The 20452-nt window shown below is 41.1% G+C and overlaps 2 protein-coding genes across 4 annotated transcripts in view; both read left to right on the top strand.

Annotated features, from left to right (window-relative positions):
• Nucleotides 1-1102: 1102 nt before the first annotated feature.
• On the top strand, nt 1103-14839 carry fbxl20 (F-box and leucine-rich repeat protein 20). The gene is made up of 15 exons (XM_061065360.1): nt 1103-1412; nt 4877-4938; nt 5748-5802; nt 5955-6029; nt 6176-6270; nt 6377-6445; nt 6530-6625; nt 6844-6970; nt 7617-7691; nt 7979-8109; nt 8525-8585; nt 8725-8769; nt 8861-8917; nt 9046-9258; nt 11368-14839. The coding sequence occupies exons 1-15, from the start codon at nt 1371-1373 to the stop codon at nt 11473-11475; spliced, it is 1311 nt and encodes a 436-aa protein (XP_060921343.1). The 5' UTR covers nt 1103-1370; the 3' UTR covers nt 11476-14839.
• Nucleotides 14840-17471: 2632 nt separating this feature from the next.
• The window catches only part of LOC132995519 (SH3 and cysteine-rich domain-containing protein 2-like), a 191946-nt gene continuing 188965 nt past the window's right edge, over nt 17472-20452 (top strand). For all 3 annotated transcript variants that reach the window (XR_009677023.1, XM_061065532.1, XM_061065530.1), the window contains exon 1: nt 17472-18054. Coding sequence is in view for 2 of the 3 variants with exons in the window: in XM_061065532.1 (XP_060921515.1) it covers nt 17968-18054 (87 nt within the window). In the remaining variant the exon portion in view is untranslated. The remainder of the gene's footprint in view (nt 18055-20452) is intronic.

The following is a 20452-nucleotide window of genomic DNA, read 5'->3' as shown; positions in this document are numbered from 1 at the left end:
ACTAGCAATAATCTCAGCTTAATGACTATTAAAAGCAAATAAATGGGAAAAATTTGGTAAGACAGTGTATTGCTAATCATGTCAGTTAACTTACAATACATGATTTAAAGCATAAATGTGAGATAGCACAAATGATAATTGAAATTAAGTTTTTTTTCCTGAATAAAGCAAAACAGTTTTGCTTGTCACAGCATTAATAGGCTACATTAAACATACGAGTTTCTATAAAAGGCATTCAAACAAAATACCTTTCCTGTCACAGCGGAGACAAATACATGGGAAACACACAAAAAAAAACTCTCATGAGATATATTTAATTAGCTCTATGTGCTCATTGACATTAACTGTTGTTGTTGTCATGCGGATACGCCCATTTATAATTACGCAGTATGACGAGTATACACCCTGGATTCTGATTGGACCAACTGTCTAAGTGGGGCATGGCCAACGAGAAACGCGGAAGTGGCGATTCGGACTACTAACAAAGTTACAATGTATGTTAATGAATTATAGTAGCAAATTTAATATACAGTTTGTTGCGTTTGAATGGTTAATATGTCATAAAAGGGCCAAACCTTAAGCTATACTATCGTAATCGAGTCGTGCTGTGAGAAAAAAAAAATAGTGGGTGCTTTTGGCCCTTTATTTATACGACAGGGCCTTTAAGTACATTATTATAAAGCAGCCTACACACGACTAGACTATTTATTCAACTTAGGCTAAAGGAGGGGGGCTTATTGACTACATCCACATTCTATCCTGACTGAATTCTTATTCACTTTTTTTATGTCAAATTAAATTTAATCTGGGATCAAACTTTCTAATCAATCAGTGATGCTTGCCTTTATTCATATTCCCAAAAGGTGGACCCCCCCACTCTGATATTTAACCTATAGGCTATACTACCGCAAAGTGAGTTAAAGCCTAGTCAAAACAATCAGCCAGGGCAGTAGAAGTGTGTTTGGGCAATTCACATCTTCACGCAATTTTGCATATTACTTCCAAGTGAATTTACAGCTCCATTTTGGGCTGCCAGGTTCCTATTCCTGTCGGGTCTATTGTGTGGACGGATGGAAAGCTGTATAGGGGGGAGGAGGAGGAGGAGGAGGAGGTGAGGGCGAACCGAGCAGATAAGACAACTGGCTTATTGGCTTGCTGCTGACTGTAGCAGCCCATGTTAATCAGAAACAACCAAAGGGGGTCTTGCTCGTTTGTGTTACAGGCCGGAAAAAATAACCACAACGAAGCGCAGGAGCTACCGAGAGGACGGTAGCATGATAGTCGTGGAGGGGAAACGGACGGAAGAGGGCCCGTATCTGCATTTCACTTCGCCTACACCGAATTCATTGAGTCGGTAACCAGCGTCCGACATGGGGAAGGAGGTAAATGGTGTTTCGCGGAGTCGGTTTGAGGTGAGTTGACCATTACTGACATGATGACATCCACTGACACACGTTTAACGTAGCTTTTTAAAAACATTGTGATCTGGGCCTACAGCTCCACTGTCTCTGTATATATTAAAAAACTGCGCTTATGGTGAGGCTGTTGATGTAGCTCTCTTCCGCAGTCAATGTTTGGGATTAGGTCAAACGCTGTTGTTTTTGTACCAACATTTAGCACAGGGCCTGCCCGGCATTTCCTACATTATGGACAGAAGTTGTCATTTTCACTTGGCACGTCGTACAGTTTCAAAAAAAAAAAAAGTCAGGGGGGGTTTTAAAGCTCCTAAATTATTGCCCTCGTTTCCTATGCGCCGTCAAAACAAAGAGGCTAACGAGAGCACGCCGAGGACAGCACCGCCGCACATTCATCTTATTTTCTGGAAAAGGGGAACTTGTTGACTGCAAGAGAAGCTTTAGCTATTTTATCGGTCCTTATAGCTTCTTGGATATGATGTCCTATTTTATACCACCTTTTTGTTAGGTTGTCTGTAATGCCTCATTTGTATTATTGCACAGGCTATCCATGGCCGCTGCGCTTTTGGGGGGGCCTCTGGTTGTGACTGCTTCATGCACCTCATATTAGCACGTAACTTTCAACAAAAATCCCGAAGCTGGCAATAAGTAACATTTACTACCTGTGTGCTACTGGTGGAAAAGACTCAATATGAAGACAAGCATAGGCTACAGTGTTGTTGTTTTGCAACATTAGCGTTAACTCTGTGTCGAAGCTGCAGGCAGCTTAATATTATGGTGAAAAGTTGTCCAAAAAAATACTTTGAATCCGACCAGCGACATTGGACTGTGTAGCATGAGCACTTGGTGTTGTTTAATCCCCTGCTAGCGTGGGATTTGTGTCTGGTTTTATTTATTTTTAACGGTGCAACAGCTGACGACTCAGAAGATTCAGCCGTTACCTTCTGGCCCGACAGCTGCGGCGGAGCACGACCGTCAAGCGGCTGGATGACGAAAACGAGGAAAGCGGAAGTAGCACGACGCAGCCTTCAGAATAAAAGTGAAGTGTCACCACCACTTTGTTGTTGGGGAACCTACTGCGTAACTTTTTGTGTAAATTATTTAAGATCATCCTTTTTGTTAAGCATCGGTAAACATGAAAAGTGGTGGCATTAAAAAAAAAAACCATACAAAGCCTCTGATCTTTTTAAAGAACAATATATTAATTTAAAGATAGGCCTATATTGTTTGATATAGATTGATAATCACACTTTTATATATTTTCAATTGAAAGCCTCATTTCATTCATGCCAGTTAATATAACAATTCTGACAATGTTCTAATCTTAAATAACAAAATTTGTTCCATGTCTTAGAAATCTCCTTCAAATGTTGTTGTTAATTTGAAATCAGCTTTCATTGGTTATTACTTAAGTGGATAAGATGACCAAAGCTTAACCAAAGAAATCTCTTGACCAAAGGTAAAAAGGTTACCTTAGGTCATGAAAATATAGAGCAAATGTACAAAACCCTATGCTAGCTGAATATGGTCTGCTGGAATTTTACTTTGGCAGGCATTGCCAGAAACGATCTTTATCTCTGACTTCACTTCTCTGCAGTAGATACTGATCTGTTGTATACCAGCCCTAAACAAAAGACTACAGCCTTCTGAAAGATGACAGGCATAAATAAAGCCCAGTTGTGTTTCTTACTCTGAAGGAATATGTAAATGATAAATGTAATGATGTTTACATCACTACAATATGCAACATTGTGTTTATTGAGACAACTAATAAAAGCTGTAGACAAAACAATCTGTTTATCTAAAGAAGAAAAAAAGAAGTTATTGCGAAGGATGGACTGAAAATTTCAAACTCGGTTAAATTACCAATTAAATGTGTGTTAATTTTGTAAATAGCAGTAACAATTGTACGACTGATCTCATTTTAATGTATGGATGGGGTCTTTTCAGTAGACAACATAAAACCGTTTTCTAAAGATATTATCACACTGTTTTGCTTTACAATGATCTCTAGCTGGAGGTTACAGCTCACCCAGCTTTTACCTCCTGCCAGGCCTGCTTCACTGACTATAGCTGACCAGTGGAGAAAACATAATGCTCACATTCATGCAGCATCAGGTTCATTTCATGTTAGAGTACAAAAGGGGACAGTGTATGCCCGTTGACTAAGCGCATCTGGTTCTTTGGAAATGGCTCTGGATTATTTGGCCAAAGAGTTGCGCCGTTGAAGGCGAGCTGTCAGAGTAAATTTGCCCCAAATCCAAAAGCGAAATGTCTGTCCCTTCTTACTCCCTCAAAATTTTACACGTTTGTGCTGGCAGGCAGCCCCTGAATAGACAGCTGTGTGTGTGTGTGTGTGCGTGTGTATGTAGAGTATGCATGTTTATCAGAGAGACACAGAGAGGCTTTGACACAGAGCTGACTGGATTTTTAAACAGGCAAACCTGTCAGTTTTTTTTTCGTGAGCTGATGAATACATTTTGCTTAAGTGTATAAGTCCATAAAAAATAAAAAATTATAGTGAATGTGGTTTCAGTTGTGGCACCCGGTAGCAGAAGATATGCTCTGTCAGGACCCATTTATTACTACTTCTATTAGAAAGCATTACATAAATATCTTATTTATTTTGTATCATGGATGCTTAACATTTGTTTGTATTTTTTACTTTTATCTACACACTAAAGCCCCCACCCCTTAATTACCCTGTCTCTGGTGTAGATTTATCTCTCTGAATCTATGGAGGAATAAGGATTGGGCCTAATGTTGCTTCATTCATCTGTGACTGCATGGATGCTAAAAAAAAAAAAAAAAAACATGTATCGTCTCAAAATGTTGCATTTTGTAATGTATGATTTTCCACACTTTTGGGCTCCCTGGGTGCCTTCATAACTGGGGGGGTTGTATAAGTAGCTTGGTCTTAATAAATTCCAATGATTGTCTCTTTGTGTGCTGAGGCCTTTTTCTGTGGATTATAGGCCAGAATTTGCACTCACATGGCGTGCAATTATTCCTGTGGAAATCCATTAGCTGTTTGCAGAGGCTGGAGTGATTCGTGGGAGAGCCACAAAAGATATATTGTAACTGATTGTAACAGTGTACTCTCTCAGGACATGCTGGTGTAGAAACTACCAGTGTAAACAACACAGTGAGTTAAGAGAGAATATGCATGGAGAAAAGATAACATAGAACACAGTTCTGAGGGCCTCGTTACAAAGTCCTATCCTGCTGATTTTTTTTTTCTCACGAGACACATAACCTAGTCTCATGTCTTGCTTTATCTTCGGTCACCTTTTTGTTTACCCGAGAACTGACATTGAATCAGTCTCATCTGATGAGATTATAATCACTGATCCTTGCTTTTATGCTGGGGCTGTCCTTGAGATATGATAGTGGGTGGAGGGGGCCCCAGCCATGTTACAAGAGGCCGCGAGGACTAATATTATCCCTCTGCACCTTTTCAGATGTTCACAAACAGCGACGAGGCGGTCATCAATAAGAAGCTGCCAAAAGAGCTGTTGCTACGGTGAGTGACATTTCAGAGCACTTCAATCAGACTGTCTGCAGGGGTTTTTGAAAGCTAAACGGGCATGTTGCTTACTCCACACTCCCCTGCCTTCGCTCCCGATCAGCACGTCCAAACATACACAGAGGCACACATGGCCTTGCGTCACGTTCTTTCCCCTACACCCCCGCCCTCAAACACAGACATACACTTTAGACTGTCACGATCATAAAGGCCACTGTATGTTCACTTGCCCTTATGCAAACATTCAGCTTAATTAACCCACCAGGATGCCTTCTTCCCAACAACTGTAATTAAATATAGACGCTCCAGGCTATGAAGCAATCAAATTGATTTGAGGTTAAAAAGAAACCTCAGAAGCCCCTGCGCTAACAGAAAATGAAGGCCATAACTCAAGCCTCAGCCTTGTTAGCCAAGTTGCCTGTGCTGTGGTTGCTGACTCAGTCGGGCAGTCGGGATGGGTTCAGCACCCTGATTTGTGTGGCTGTCAGGCTGTGCTAGGACCTGCTGCATGCCTACTTCAGTTCTAACAACTTTGTTTTGCTGCATTAACTGTAATATGGTAAGTTTCTAGCTTTATTCCTTTAAAAAAAGATTTTGTGTCTTCTTTCTCCACAACCCCACTTTAAGTAAACATATATCCCGCAAACAGCAGTCAAAGACAAAATTAGCTGATTTGCTCACACCCATGTGCTGTGAGGAGAAAGCAGATGCAGGGAGACAATAAGCCGAGAACAGAGTCTAGTTTAAAGAGAAAGCTTCTGGTAGCGAGGATCAGGGTCTCTGAACCGTCCCTGTCTTTCTTCCAGAATCTTCTCCTTTCTGGATGTGGTGACACTCTGTCGCTGTGCCCAGGTCTCACGGGTGAGTCTGTGTTCTCAAGGTGTGTGTATGCATGTGTGAGTAGCCGTTCCTGTTTGTCTTTGCGTGTTTTGATTATGTGTTCTCCATGTGGATTTTGTTTGACGTAAAGAGGTCGCGACCCTAAACGTCTGTTTCTCCCTCCCTGCTCTTAGTCCTGGAATGTTCTGGCCTTGGATGGCAGCAACTGGCAACGAATCGACCTCTTTGACTTTCAGAGGGACATTGAGGTGAGGACTAATCTGGATCTACTTTACTCATACCTGTAGCTTCAATATGTGCTGTTTACCTTTCCCTTGAACCTTCACTCTTTACCTGACATTATATGGAGGCAGAGGAGCAAATCCAGCAAGCTGAGTGGTTGTTTTTGTTGCAGGGCCGGGTGGTGGAGAACATCTCAAAGCGGTGTGGAGGGTTCCTTAGGAAGCTGAGTCTGCGGGGTTGCCTGGGTGTGGGTGACAGCGCCCTGAGGTGAGTTTCTAAGAGCCTGTCAGCCATTCTACTGCAGACCCAGGAGAAGTAGAACTAGCAGGTTCAGTTTGACTGCATTCTCATTAACGTTGTTTTTCTGCCGTAGAACTTTCTCACAGAACTGCAGGAATATTGAGCTGCTCAGTCTAAACGGCTGCACCAAGATCACAGACAGGTATGTGCATTGTTTCTTCATGCAAATACAAGAGGACACTGTTTCTCCTTAGTTAAAGTTCTTGTTGTTTCTCTCTCATCTCAGCACGTGTAATAGCCTCAGTAAGTTCTGTCCAAAGCTGAAGCACCTGGACCTCGCCTCCTGTACCTCTATCACAAACCTGTCACTCAAAGCCCTCAGGTATGTTGGCTCAATGTTCTGCTTAATACTTCTTTATGATTTGCACAACATAAAGGGCAGCGTCTGTTAATTCCCCACCATTAAACATTTGAAATTTCAGTATCTTGGCTGCTGTATGTTCCATTAGACATCTCCCCCCCACCTCCCTATTGCTGTGTTATTGTCTTGCTTTTTTCCCCCCAACACTCATTTGTCCTTTTTTAATTTCCTCCTGTCAGTGAGGGTTGTCCCCTGCTGGAGCAGCTCAACATCTCCTGGTGTGATCAGGTCACAAAAGATGGCATTCAGGCCCTGGTTCGTTCATGCCCTGGACTTAAAGGCCTTTTTCTCAAGGGATGCACACAGGTATGGTTGATGGGTCTTTTAGCGAAGGCTTAATTCAGTCTGAATTTATGAGAGCAACTTGTTTGGTAGATCTCATTTTTTGATTCCCTTGTAGGCTACTTAGATTCACTGGTCTTACTGCTCAACATTCCACTTTCGTAGGTGGCTCTGTTTTCTTGTATGTTTCATCACATTGGTGATCACGGGCATACCAACTACCAAGTTCCTCTTATTTTCATTCTGAAGTAAACAGTTGCTGCAACTGCTAAAAAAAATAAAAATGCGTGACTTCCCGTGCAACAGACGATTTTTTTTATGCCAAACGCTGTTCACAGAAAATGTAAGCATTTAAAAAGTGCCATAAATTGTTCTACCAGCTGTCAAAAGTACAGTGTGAAAAGACAAAAGGAGAATTTACAGATAAATGCAAATCATGGGCATCAGTAACAAAGATGTCCACTAAACCTAGTAGTAGTTTTTGGTGCTATTGAATTGTATTATGTTGCATCTGGAAGTGTTTCTAATGTGCTGAACAATTCTTTCTGTCAGTGAAAGTCAGGATAGTCTGTGCAATAATGCTTAACGGGTCAAAAAGTACAAATATTATTATTATTGAAGATGTAATGAGCGTAGTTTGACGTCTTTTCTTTGTCCATCCCTTCCAAAGTTAGAGGATGAGGCTCTGAAGCATATTGGGGCTCACTGTCCAGAGCTGGTCACTCTCAACCTGCAGACGTGCTCAGTAAGTACGATTAACAGAGCTAGACCAGAAATTGTTCTCCTCTTCTGTATGATTAGTAGGTACATGAATTCCTTTTGGCCAATGCATTTACTGCTCTTTGTGCTAAGCTACATTTGAGAACAGTAAAATATGGCATGTTTTAACATCTCACAATGCACATGGACCTCTTACGACTCCACACAAACTCCCTCCTCTCTCTCTCTCTCTCTCTCTCTCTCTCTCTCTCTCTCTCTCTCTCTCTCTCTCTCTCTCTCTCTCTCTCTCTCTCTCTCTCTCTCTGCGAGCAGCAGATCACAGACGAGGGCCTCATCACAATTTGCAGGGGTTGTCACCGCCTGCAGTCTCTGTGTGTGTCCGGCTGTGCCAATATCACAGACGCCATCCTGCACGCGCTTGGCCAAAACTGCCCTCGCCTCAGGTGAGTTTACACACCTTCACAGACACAATACACTCACTCTGAACTAAACTGTGCATCACTTCCTAGAAAGTGATGCACAGTTGAAAAAAGGTTGTAATTAGTTTGGGAATTACTCGTAAAATCATTTCGTTTTGCCAACTTAACTTTGAGCGTTTATCCACCTTATGATTCATTTTGGAGGTGGGGATTTTTTAAAGACAATTTTCAGATAAATGGTTTGCGTGGAAGGATTCAAATGCCTTTATATAATAATATTTGATTTATTATCGCATCCTTCGGTGAAGACGACTGTAAAGAAGATTAAATAAAGCCTTATCTCAAACCTTCCTCCTTAGATTCAAATCAAGTCCCAAATAGTGACAGACTGATAGTGATGTCATTGTTAAACTCTCTGCTCCTTTCTTTGTCCCCTCAGAATATTAGAAGTGGCCCGCTGCTCTCAGCTTACAGACGTGGGCTTCACTACACTAGCAAGAGTAAGTCGACATCTGACAGTTGCATTCTTTGCTTACAGATTCAGATGTTTTAAAGCTTGTCTTAAAAAAAAAAGTCTCCCCAAACCTCCATTTAGAGGAGGACAGTTCTCCCTATTAAGTGCCTCTTTTCTTGCTGCAGAATTGTCATGAACTCGAGAAGATGGATTTAGAGGAATGCGTTCAGGTGAATAACTAGTCAGAGATACAAAAATAATTTGTTTTTGGTTTGGAGTCGGCAGGTGTTACATTTTTGTGTTTTTGACATTTTGCAACAGATCACAGATGGAACCCTCATTCAGCTGTCTATCCACTGCCCTCGTTTGCAAGTCCTGGTGAGTGCGTGCCTGTCACTTAAACATTATTAAGGGTCATCAACAGCGTTTGCAAGCAACAAATCACAGTTCATTGAAGCAGACGGTTAAGTAAAGGAGCGTTGTGTTGTTACACTGTATTCCCGTAGAGTCTGTCTCACTGTGAGCTGATTACTGATGATGGCATCAGACACCTCGGCAGCGGCCCCTGTGCTCACGACCGTCTGGAGGTGATAGAGCTGGATAACTGCCCCCTGATCACAGACGCTTCACTGGAGCACCTGAAGAGCTGCCATAGTCTGGATCGCATTGAGCTCTACGACTGCCAGCAGATTACACGCGCAGGCATCAAGAGACTACGGGTGAGTCGTGTGGGCGAACAACAGTGACTCATCTCTGATTCATATGTAGAATCTACTGTAAACGTCCATTGTTGGAACATAAAATATGCTACTTTGGTGCAATTCTTATGTGTTATCAATGTTCCAATTGTAGCAGTCAACACTGTCATACTACAGATCACAGTGTTATGTTAAACCCCTTCCAAACATTGGGTTCCTCTTAAAGTACCCTGTTTTTCTTTAACTCCTAAAGCGCCATGTATCAGTTCTGATGAGATAATACATTTCTATCAAAGGTTTCTCAATTTTAAGGTGAAAGAAAAATAACCACTAATGCAACAGAAAAGGTAAAAAAAAAAAAAAAGTCTTCCAAAGTCTCCAGTTAATACAAACTCTGATCAGGGAAAGCGAGGTTCTTAGATAGTTGACAGCATTTTATGTCAGATGTGTGTGAAGAAACAGCTTTTTCTGTGAGGTCTGTGTTATTTCAACTGAACCTCAGGTCCACTTAAAGACGGTGGATCAAAGCAGCAGCGGCAGTTTGTTTCGTGTGCCAGTGATTGCTCAATGCTGTCTTGTAATATTTATGTAAGAGCAAAGGCTGGTGCAGTTTAGCTCTTAACCAACAGCAGTTTCCCTGAGCATTATCCTCATGTGTAGTGTTCCAGTCTCCAGAAGGGGAAGAAGTGTTTTAGTGCAGTATGATAAGCAGAACGACACACTCTGCGGTTACACAGTTAACTTCTGAAGACGATGAAGGAGGCTGAAGTTAAGCACAAATATTCTCAGTCATTTTGGAGTCACCGCTGGACCCACAAGAAGTGATGAGTCATCACTTGCGCTGTCAGCAGTAAAGCGTTAATCGTGATGTGATTAAGGTCTGAAATTAATCCATTCATTTTTTTTAATCACATCAATTGTGTGCTATTTTGTCCCTGAAGGCACCATAGCAAAGCGACCGCACAGACAGCAGCGTCTCCCTGTAGCCATGGTGATGGAAAAGAACGCCACCACTGCACCTTTGAATAGCTTATTTCACTTAGAAATTTGACGAGTCAATCATATATAATAACTTTTTTCATTGACTTTTCAAAGTGTAACTAGTTTCTTTCAGTGGTTATTATGTTGTAACCTTCCATCTTACCAGAGGTTTCTAATTTTCTTCTAAAATAAAAGCGGGTTTGTATCCAAACAGGAAGTAAAGTACCCGTAGCTTAAGACAATACAATAATACATAACAATAAATGATTTTCAGCTTTTATCGCTGTTAAAAATGTAATTGTTTGACAGCCCATATCAAAACGTATGTGTGACTAAACTTTGACATAAATGATTGTCCACAGAGATCATTTCTTAGTTGAGTAAGATTTCAAGCCTGTCTTCAGTTTTGGTAATGATCAATTCAGTAAATCTAATCAGTCAGAATATTTCAGGTAGATTTCAGCAGTGTTGGTAACACAGTCACTCCCATTTGCCACTTGCTCAGGTTGATTTTTTTAATATACATTTTTAAATTTTATATACATTTTTAAAATTGTTGTCTAGAAAAGAATGTCATTTTTAAAGTAAATGCCACGTGACACTATGAGACTACAACTCCTATGAGCATTACCTGCACACAGTGTTTGCTCATTGGTCCATCCCTGAAGCCTATTTCCTTGCGCTAGCACGCTAGTGACCAACGTCACTGTAGGTCCTGTCCTGTGCATAAAAGAGTGCAACAAAACCCGGAGAGCAGGCAACACACAAAAGAAAAGCGGACGATGACACTGAAAAGGAAGACGAGACAAAGAAAGAGTAAACACGAAAAAAGTGGCGGTCAGTTCGAGGTTTAGGTGTGTTCAGCGGTCTTTGACATTTCTAAGGGTTGTAAAGCTAAAGCTAAAGTTCCAGTACATTTTAGCATGGCATATTAAACTTTCAGAATTTAAAACAACAAAATTGTGGCTAGTTAAATTGTTGAATGGCTAGTCACTTTGGAAGACCACTCGCCACAGCGGCTGGGGAGCAAAAAAGTTAATTTCGAGCCCTTAACATAAATACTAATGTGACAGCTACTTAATACAGGTTTCCTAGTATTCGTATTATCTCCTAACATAATTCCATCTGTTTCTTCTTGTCCCTCCACAGACCCATCTGCCCAACATCAAAGTGCATGCATACTTCGCTCCCATCACTCCGCCCCCCTCAGTTGGGGGCAGCCGTCAGAGGTTTTGTCGCTGCTGTGTCCTGTTATGATGTAAAGACAACAACCCCCCCTTTCTTCACCCTGTGTCCCTAGTACACACTCCCCACAGCCCGTCACTTGAACCCTGACCTGCTGTCCCCTTCCTGGCCCCCTCTGTCGAAAAAAGTACATGCTTGTGTGTCCGTGCCCCCCCCCCCCCTTTGGAGCTGCAGAGAGAGGGAGAGAGCCAAATAACTCTACAGGACCTCTGGTAACTTTCCCCAAAACCTTCACAGAAATGGCCACCGCGAGGTACACAACAAGCTTTTACACAAGCTGAAATGCAGACACATGCACATATTAAGAAGAATGTCTGGACATTCCTGCTCGGTGTTCAGAGGACTAGCCAGTATTACAAAGAGGGTTATGTAGAAATCAAATGTGATCGCCACTGTTAAGGGATTTTACTCTTCATTGAGTGAAGTTCAAAAGATTAGTTCAAAGGATTACAAAACAAGACTTCAACATAAAAACCAACCGCTTCATATTTTAGTGGGAGTTATACTCTTTACTCTTTAAGCACTTTGAGACAGATTCCATTCATACTGAAGAGGTTAAGAAATCCTTCTTAACTTCTCACACGTACTTCCCTCAGTGTCTAAGGTCAGTTAACAGCTACCTCCAGACCAGAACTGCACTCTAGACCTCTGTTAGCTTTGTTCTGCAGGCTGTTCATTTCAAAAAGGGGAAGCATCGCAGAAAGTAAACTTTCAACACCCCAAACACACACATAAAAAGCAGCAGGAAGCATATTTTTCTGATTTTGTTATTTTTTATTTTTGAAGTAGACTTGCACCTTTTTTTGCACTTCCAGTTAAGCAATGATGAGACACTTTACAAAGACAGCCCTATCCTTAAATCTAAGACTGGCACTGAAGACTTCACTTACATGCATACACTGAGCTTGCAACACCTGTACCCTCACCTCCCTCCGTCTCTCTGTTACAATCAGAAGCTGCGATATACTGAGGAAAAAAAAAGACAAAGTTTAATATTTTTTTAAAAAATGGACACCAAGTAAAACTTACAAGTGGGGGCTGGAGAAGATGCCAAATGTTGCATGTGACACCTCTAGTTTTTTAAAGTTTAACTGTAAATATATAAGGACTGTGGAGTCCTAGAGTCAAAGCCAGCGAAGCAACAGAGGACGATATATAAGACTGCTGTTGATGGATTTTCCTGAGGGAATAACAAAATAGCATACATGCTTGATAAAGTACGTGCTGGAGCTTTGGACAGTCAAACTGAGCCGGTTCTTTATCTGGAGTCTGACAGAGGAACTGAAGCCGGCCTGCTAAAGCTCGAAACAGTAAAGTTATGAAAAAAAAAACAACCTCATTTGACAGAAAAAGAAGAAAGTCTGACATCACTACATGAATCTTTGCTGTCAGATCAAGACAATGGAAAGAAAAAGCCAACTAAAAACAATCAAAGTAATAATAATTATTTTACAGTTGGTTTGATTTCATTAAGTCACTCGTCTTCACATCGGTAAGGGTTCTGCTGACAAGGATCCGGTGAATCATGTACAGCGATGAGAGGGCGTGTCCAATGTCTGAGTGGCATCAGCGACTCCTCAACTCCTTTTGAGGCCTTGCAGGGGGATAGAGTGACAGAGTGCTGCACCCTGCCATCTTTGGCTTCCTCCGTCTGTCTGGGACCAGTTCCACTGCTGGAGGTAAAGACCAGATCCGACTGGTGAAGTCATTGTAAGAGGAAGTCAACTGGATCTTGAATCTTGAGCACACACTCTGGCCTGCTGACAGATATGATGGAATGATTTTTGTCGCAACGGTGGGCTGCCATGGACTTCGGCCCCCCTGCCCTATGAAGTATTGAAGCCTTTTCTTATGGATTACCTTCCCCTGCACTTGCACCTGCTTTACTCTGTGTCTCTCTTTCTTCCGCGTTCATTTTTATTAATGTGTCCTTTTCTGCTTTTCTGTCTGATTCCTCCTGGATCTCCACTGTTTTCTCTTCTTTTGCATTTCTGTTTTGGTGTGGTTTGGATTGCGCCTGCTTTGTGTTTGAAGTCACAAGTTCACTGTCTCCAAGTTGAGTTTGAGTCCTCGTCCAGTCCTCAGTTTTGATCTGAAGGTGTTTGTGTTTTTATTAAGAGTTTATTGTTACTAAATGTCCAGAGTGTAGCCTTTGTCTGGGGGAAGTGTTGGCAACCAGTGCAATTGTAATAAATGTAAAAATTTGAGTTGGATTTTTTAAATGTGAGTTCAGGAGGATTTCAGGATTATGATGATATGTATGTATGATGTAGGTTCTTCCTATTGAATGTTTCCATCAAGGAGAAGTCCTGGAGATGGCTTTTCAGGCATCGTGTGCCACTTCAGCAGAATCCGATTTTTCTCCCGTTAGCGTGCTCTCCTCATCTTGATTTTAATGCCTTGCTTTTTGAAATACTCCCCTCCCATAATGCACCCTGCTCAAATACAAGGCCAAAACCCATTGTGGAATGTTGATCACTCTCAAATGTCCCAGTTCTGGTTAAAGATGCATGCCAAGAGGCAAAAGACTCTATGATGACTCTATTCAGTTTGTGATACGACAGCTACAGCAGGACGGATAATACAAGCTGAGATGAATCCAGTGTAATCCAGTCTGATTTGTTTTGTTTGAATGAGGCTTTATGGGGATTAGAGAACAACTAAGAGTCAAAATGGCGGAGATATCTAATGTGCTCTGTCACTGTGCTCCGGGGTTAACACAATGAACTGGAGGAAGAAGGAAAGTCCAAGGACTTAGAATAGAAATCTGGTTGTAACAATTTTCATTCCTCTGACACTTCAGATGGTACAGGCCGAGTCATTGTTGTGGCTGGCGACGTGTGCTTTGACAGCAAACACTTTAAATTGATTACAGGTTCTAATACTCAACCAACTCCTGATGGTTTCATATGTGAAAAAAAAGAAAAAAGAAATAACCTGTCATCAGTCTTTTCATGGTACAATATACACTACATGCCCGACAAAGCAAAACAACTCATTGATTTCTCATCCTTGTATCAAATACATCTGTATCCTTCTATCACACTAACCCATGTTTACAGAGTCCAGATAATAAGTCTTCAACCAGTTTGTTTGTTGTAGTCCCTTCCAAAACACTCGAGTCTGGCTGGGGATTAGGACAAAGCGCAAAAGGTAAACCAACGGTGAAAGTCCATGGTAAAACGACGCCTGAGAAATTTCAAAAACAATTTTGACAATGACTGTAGTTAATATAATTACTGTAATTTTTTTCCTTTTTTTTTCTTTCTTTCTTTTTTTTTTTTTTTTTTTTTTTTTTTTTTTTTTTTTTTTTTTTTACAATTAACCGATATAAATGAATATGTACGTATGAATAAATATATACCTATATTATTAAGACTTGTCTGTTTTTCTCTCTGGTGTTGAACTTGCTGTGGTTTTATGGGTAATGGTGGTTTAGCACTAATGGAACAGCAGATGGCAGCAGTGAGCCAGTTATGATGATTCCTCCATCACTGCTGTTCTGATTTTAGCTCGTAAGCTTTTCAATCACTCAAGTAGATTTGCTTGAATAGGGAGCGAAATGGGATAATCCACCAGCTTCTTAAGTGAAATACATTAATAGATTTTACAAAAGTAAATCAGAAAAATAAATAATGAAAATGTAATTACATTACTGATGGCTCTGTTACATGCCAGTGTCCAACTAAGCCATGGCAACGTGAGAGTGAGTCAACTTTTACAACGACGGGAGCTTAATACTAAAGCAGCCACCAGTATTTCTTCACATATTTTCTTGCATTGGGGGAAGAACATCTTTAACAAAGGCCATCACTGGACAAATGACGACAACACCTGGATTAGGCTCTTTCACAGCTGTCTTCTGCATGTTGAAGTTAGTTTTAAGTTAGTTTCCCATATTTTCCTTCATTTAGGTTGGTGCCCGTGAGGTTGTCTTTCTCTACGGATACAGAACAAAGAAAGCAGATTCAAAACACATCAGTGGACACGCCTCGCTTTGGAAGGTTTGCGGAGTCTCTGGATCTCTTGAAAGATTAAGACTGGCATGAGGGAAACATGATGATGAATACAAAGAATAAGTAAGTTCTTTGGGTCTTTCTTGAAACAAAAGTCAGGTGAACATATAAACTCTAAGGTACTTCATTATGTTGTTATTCCTCCTGCTCAAATTGGCCATTAAAATCCAAAATTTAAGATGATTGATACAGATCTTATTTCATCAATTCTTTTGAATTCCAATGACTCTGACACAGTGGCAAAAACTTCTGGTGGTATCAAACATGATAGACTTTGTAGATTACGGAATATATCAAGTATCTGTATTTGTGAGTGCTTACATGTCTGAAGGGGGAAAAAAAATAGAATGAACCATTCGTTTCAATGTATCTCAGTGGAAAGAGCAGCAGCTCCTGTCCATGACGACCGCTGTCACCACTGGGATGTGTTTTCTGCCACTTGGGACTCCTTGTCATCCTGCTCTTGTGTCCCCTGTCTCCAAATCACCGGGCGGATCAATGTGTTTTTCTGTCTGTTAAAATGTTCACTTTTAGCAGCGCTGTTCCGGCTCCTGGGGTTTCACGTGGAGGATGAAAGAAGGGTGGCTCTGAGGGAGAAAACTTAAGTTGTACGTGCAGTGTGTCTCCCTCCTCCAGAATGCCTTCCAACTGTTCTGTGTTTTGTGTGTTTAACAGAGACAGATCAGATCACAGATCACTGCACAGCTCCCCAGCAAGACATTGTGTTTCAGTTTATTTTTGCCAGCAAAGCCACACTGCTATACACTTGAAGACTTTTGACTTGGCCTTTGTTTTTCCACAATGTTCTTTCAGCAGTGACTCTGTTATCCTCTGTGTCCTGACTGAGTGAAGAAATAATTAATGTGATAACAGAGGCTCTATTTTTCTGTCTTTTCCCTTTTTCATGCAAAGACTTGGGTGACAGCTCGAGTCAGGCTGATGTCAGGCTTGGGGTGAAGCACCCTATGCATGTAGAATAACTGTGAACATTGTAGTATTAGAACAGAACTTACTCTTAAAATGGAATTTATTAGCCTATAATTGAATCACCCCCTTGTTCCCTTCAAATTAAAACAAAAATCAGCAGCTGTGACAAAACAGACCATTGCTCCATTCTCTTTGATCTGAAGTGTAATTATATGTCTTCTAAAAAAAAAGGAGGACCATAACAAAACCTCCCCAGGAGACTGATAAAACGGAAATTAGATTGTATTTGAATCAGACTTACCATTGTTGCCAGACTTGCCTTATTGTTGCTGCTTACAACAACCCAACAGAGAATGAAGTGTCTCTAACAGAACAGAACCTGCATTGCGGCTAAAGCTTCAGTTGACATGTGGCAATGGACAGGGGATAAATGATGGCGTAAATCTGTTGCTAAAACTATCTCAGATTTGTGAACTTAATTGGCTGAAACAGAACATTCTCCTCTTATTAGGTTCATACAATAGGGTGCAGCAAGTTCTGTAACAACATCCTGATATACCTGCTATTAATTTGATGTTTTCATATGGTATCAAAAATATTGTATTTTCTATTGGAGTCTTCTATAACACCTTGATGTCAATACTTTGGGTTTGCTCGTTTGTTTAGGCTACTTGTGTTTTTTTATTTTTTTTATTTTTATTTTTTTTAATTAAACCAAATTGTGACCTTCACAGTAGTTTTCTGATAACACCTAGGTTGGCTAACTGTGCAATTAATCATCCACCCTGTAAGACTAAGTCTGAAAATGGTGGTACAAGGGCACGGAACATCCTGTCGTTGTAAAATCCAATAATCACACCACAGAGAGAATACTTTTCTGTTTTCAGATTGTGAGCTGGTGAGCTATGTTTGGTTGTAAAATAAGCCCCCGCCCACCACCGTGAAGTTTGATTAAGTCTAAATGCATCCTGGCAGAGTTGTAAAAATTGCCCCAATCGTGTGCCTCAGACGCACGAGAAGGCGTGCCTCGCAGTGCGCTTAAATTTAAGTCTGTGCAGCCGAGAGGGGCTCATTTCGCTTTTGGATGTACACCAAACCAGTGGCTTCCACTGTACAGACTTTGGTTGGCTCTAATGTTAAGCTGACATTTCTACATTGTTATTATGCTGATTTTGACCTTTTTTGATTTTTACTGAAGGACGGATTTGTGCCACTTTGGAGCTTTCTGACGCGCATCCAAAGGCGACACAGTTGCCAATACACAAGGCTCAAGATTCCTTAAATCAATGTCCTTGTATGGAGCAACATTTAAACAGCTGTTGTCGAGAGTGTGTGTTTTTAGAAGCCGTTTATAAACCTAATATCTTAATTTGCGCTTGAAGAGCGTGGCATGGCTATTGGGCGTCCGCCTCGCAGCGCACGCAAATCTCTGTGATGTGGATGCGTCTCACCCTGTCAACCTTTTGTATGGCTATAACTGGACATTTCTCACCGTATGGACACAATTTAAGGAAGTAAAGTGTTTTTCATTGGTTTGTTGGTTGCACGACTCACGATATCAATGATGACTGAGAACAATGAGATGGAGAGCGACTCGCAGCTCCAGCGCTCTCCAAGCACCATGTCCATCCAACCGATGACATCCAAGGTAAGTGGCCACAGTTTTCAAGTTTTTGTTTTTCAGTTGTAACTAGATGTATTCATGTCTTAAAATTCCTGTCCAACGGCGAAAACTGGAATCTCATAACGAGGGAAATACGACCCACGATGAAGTTTAAAAGTAGTTCCATACATACCGACAGACACAAGTCGTTTTTCTGCCTGCTATTATTTTTCAACCTGTGATTTTATAGTTTAAATATTTAAAGTTCAATTCATCTTCATGTATTCTCCCATGGGTGTATGCATTATTGATGACACCTCACAATTGCAGTTGTAATCATCACGAGTGCGTCACTAGGTGTAACCACACGTAAGGTCTGATGTCACCCTGTCTCCCCCCCTTTCTTTCTCCCCTACCAAACCTACTTCCTGCAAACACAGACCAACACAGGACCCTCATACACACTGCAGTTTGCACTGTTACATAAACATTTAAGGAATGCATCGCACATATAATAATTGATTCTATAACTAACGCTTTGCTGAAACATTCTTATTATTATGAATGATTTGCTTTGTGAGCGTATATCTCTTTTTTTCTTTGCTGCAGGACCTATTCATAACATAAACCCCTTTGTGGCTGATATTCAGCATTAGATCCTTTAAAGGGGACTAACTAAGTCCTTACAGTGGTCCATTTGTTGACTTGAATGTTTCCAAGAATCGAAGTTGTGAAAGTTTCTAATTAAAGCCTTTAAGGATCATTCATTAAGCCCCAAGTTTCTATAACTTTCCATCGACAGAGTCTAACAGGTGAGTCTCTAACTCGCACCTCGTGTCACCACCCACACACAAAACACACACACACATACACACACACTGTGGACATGTTCGAAGCTCAGTCAGCTACATCAGCAGCAGATTGTCTCTGTTTCATCTAAATATGTGAGGCAGCTGGGGGAAGCATAAAAGTCCCCATTGCACTCTCTGTAGTCTGGTCCACTCCTGCTCTCCACTCCTCACCTGCTACCACCTTGTCCTCTGTGCCAAGCAGGGTGATTGGTATTCACACTGTTCCTTTTTCTGCTTCGGCTTCACCACATCACAAGCATCTATTCATTTATTCTACTAACTAATCAGTCTGGCCATCCAATCAGCAGCTCTCTTCCTCATCCCCCTCTGCTCCAACAATCGATGGAGGCTGCACAGGTTGAATACCAGTACTCTGTGTGAGGTAGATTTGACTTGAACCTCAAAGATGTTTGATGTACAGTCGAAAGGTTGATTTAAAAAACTTATGAACTTAAGTTTAAATGTTCAGGTTTGGAATGTGGGAGGATTTAAAAGCATATGGGAGCTTATTAAAAGTCGTATGCAGAAAAATTGGGTTAAAAGCTAAAATGCAGAGAAGAGGAGACGGCTTCCTCGAACCATGCAGTCGTCAGTCAACTATTGTGTGGCTCCGTCAAATTAACTTTGTTTGTTTCTCATTTACAAAGCCAAAAAGCATGCACATTGATTTTTAACACTTGATTAAGACTATTCCTGAAATAAAAAATAAGGGTGTAATGTTTGAAAGAATCTAATCACACACAAAGCCATGTGTCCATGATGTTTGTAATTAGATAAGCATGACAGGCGGAGAAAGAGAGGGAGGGACTCGCTCTGATAACAGATGCTCTATGAAATCCACCAGCTGAAAATTTCCCACAAAGATGGATAGCAGAGATCAGGAACAGAGGGAAACAGTGCCAGAGGATTAAGAGAAAACAAAGCATGGACTTTCTCCCATAAATGTCCTGTGGTCTGCGCCAAGGCAGGGAAAAAATGGGAGTGGTGGAGCAGATGAGACGCCTGAGCAGCAATCATCAGGAAATAGTGTCCCTCCACACCTGTTTGATATTCAGAGCTAGAGATGCTGTGGGAGCCTTGACTTTGATGGAAGTGCACAAGTAGACCCGTATTTTTCCAAGATGAATACATGACGCAATCTCTAAGCACACAGTTAAGACTGAAAAGAATACATTTTTGCAAGATTGGCTTGTTTGTCAGCTTGCCCACAGTGTGATAAGAACCTCACAATTCATCCCTGTGTCCTCTTTTGATTATTCCACTAGTCCTCCTCATTCGATTCGCTCTTTTTGAAAACATAATGAGTGATAAAAGGTCACTGGTATTGCCTACAGTGTGGGACTGATTACTGGCTGCAGCTCACAGCCTGCTGTTATGTCTAAATATTGGTTCTTCTTACACTGCAACACAGGCTGTTGCGTGATGGTAGTTTAATCCATGATGGTGGCTTAATCTGTAAAATGGTTTAAGTTTATGAAAAGATAGTTGTTTTGTACTTCTCCTTGTACTGTGATTATAATCCAAGTGGAAGCGGACACAGGGGGGATAGAGTTTCCTGTGTAAAATGGGCCAGTGAGGTTGCATTTATGTGC

Source organism: Labrus mixtus, chromosome 20 (genome assembly GCF_963584025.1).
Source record: "Labrus mixtus chromosome 20, fLabMix1.1, whole genome shotgun sequence".
Lineage (NCBI taxonomy): Eukaryota > Metazoa > Chordata > Actinopteri > Labriformes > Labridae > Labrus > Labrus mixtus.
Note: the sequence above shows the minus strand (reverse complement) of the source record. Positions and strands in the feature narration are given on the sequence as shown.

Excerpts from the sequence above, each read along its gene's own strand:
- fbxl20 (XM_061065360.1), top strand. The coding sequence starts at position 1,371 with ATGGGGAAGGAGGTAAATGGTGTTTCGCGGAGTCGGTTTGAG. Across the intron at positions 8,586-8,724 it reads GCTTCACTACACTAGCAAGA|AATTGTCATGAACTCGAGAA; the intron begins GTAAGTCGACAT and ends TTCTTGCTGCAG. Across the intron at positions 8,770-8,860 it reads ATTTAGAGGAATGCGTTCAG|ATCACAGATGGAACCCTCAT; the intron begins GTGAATAACTAG and ends ATTTTGCAACAG.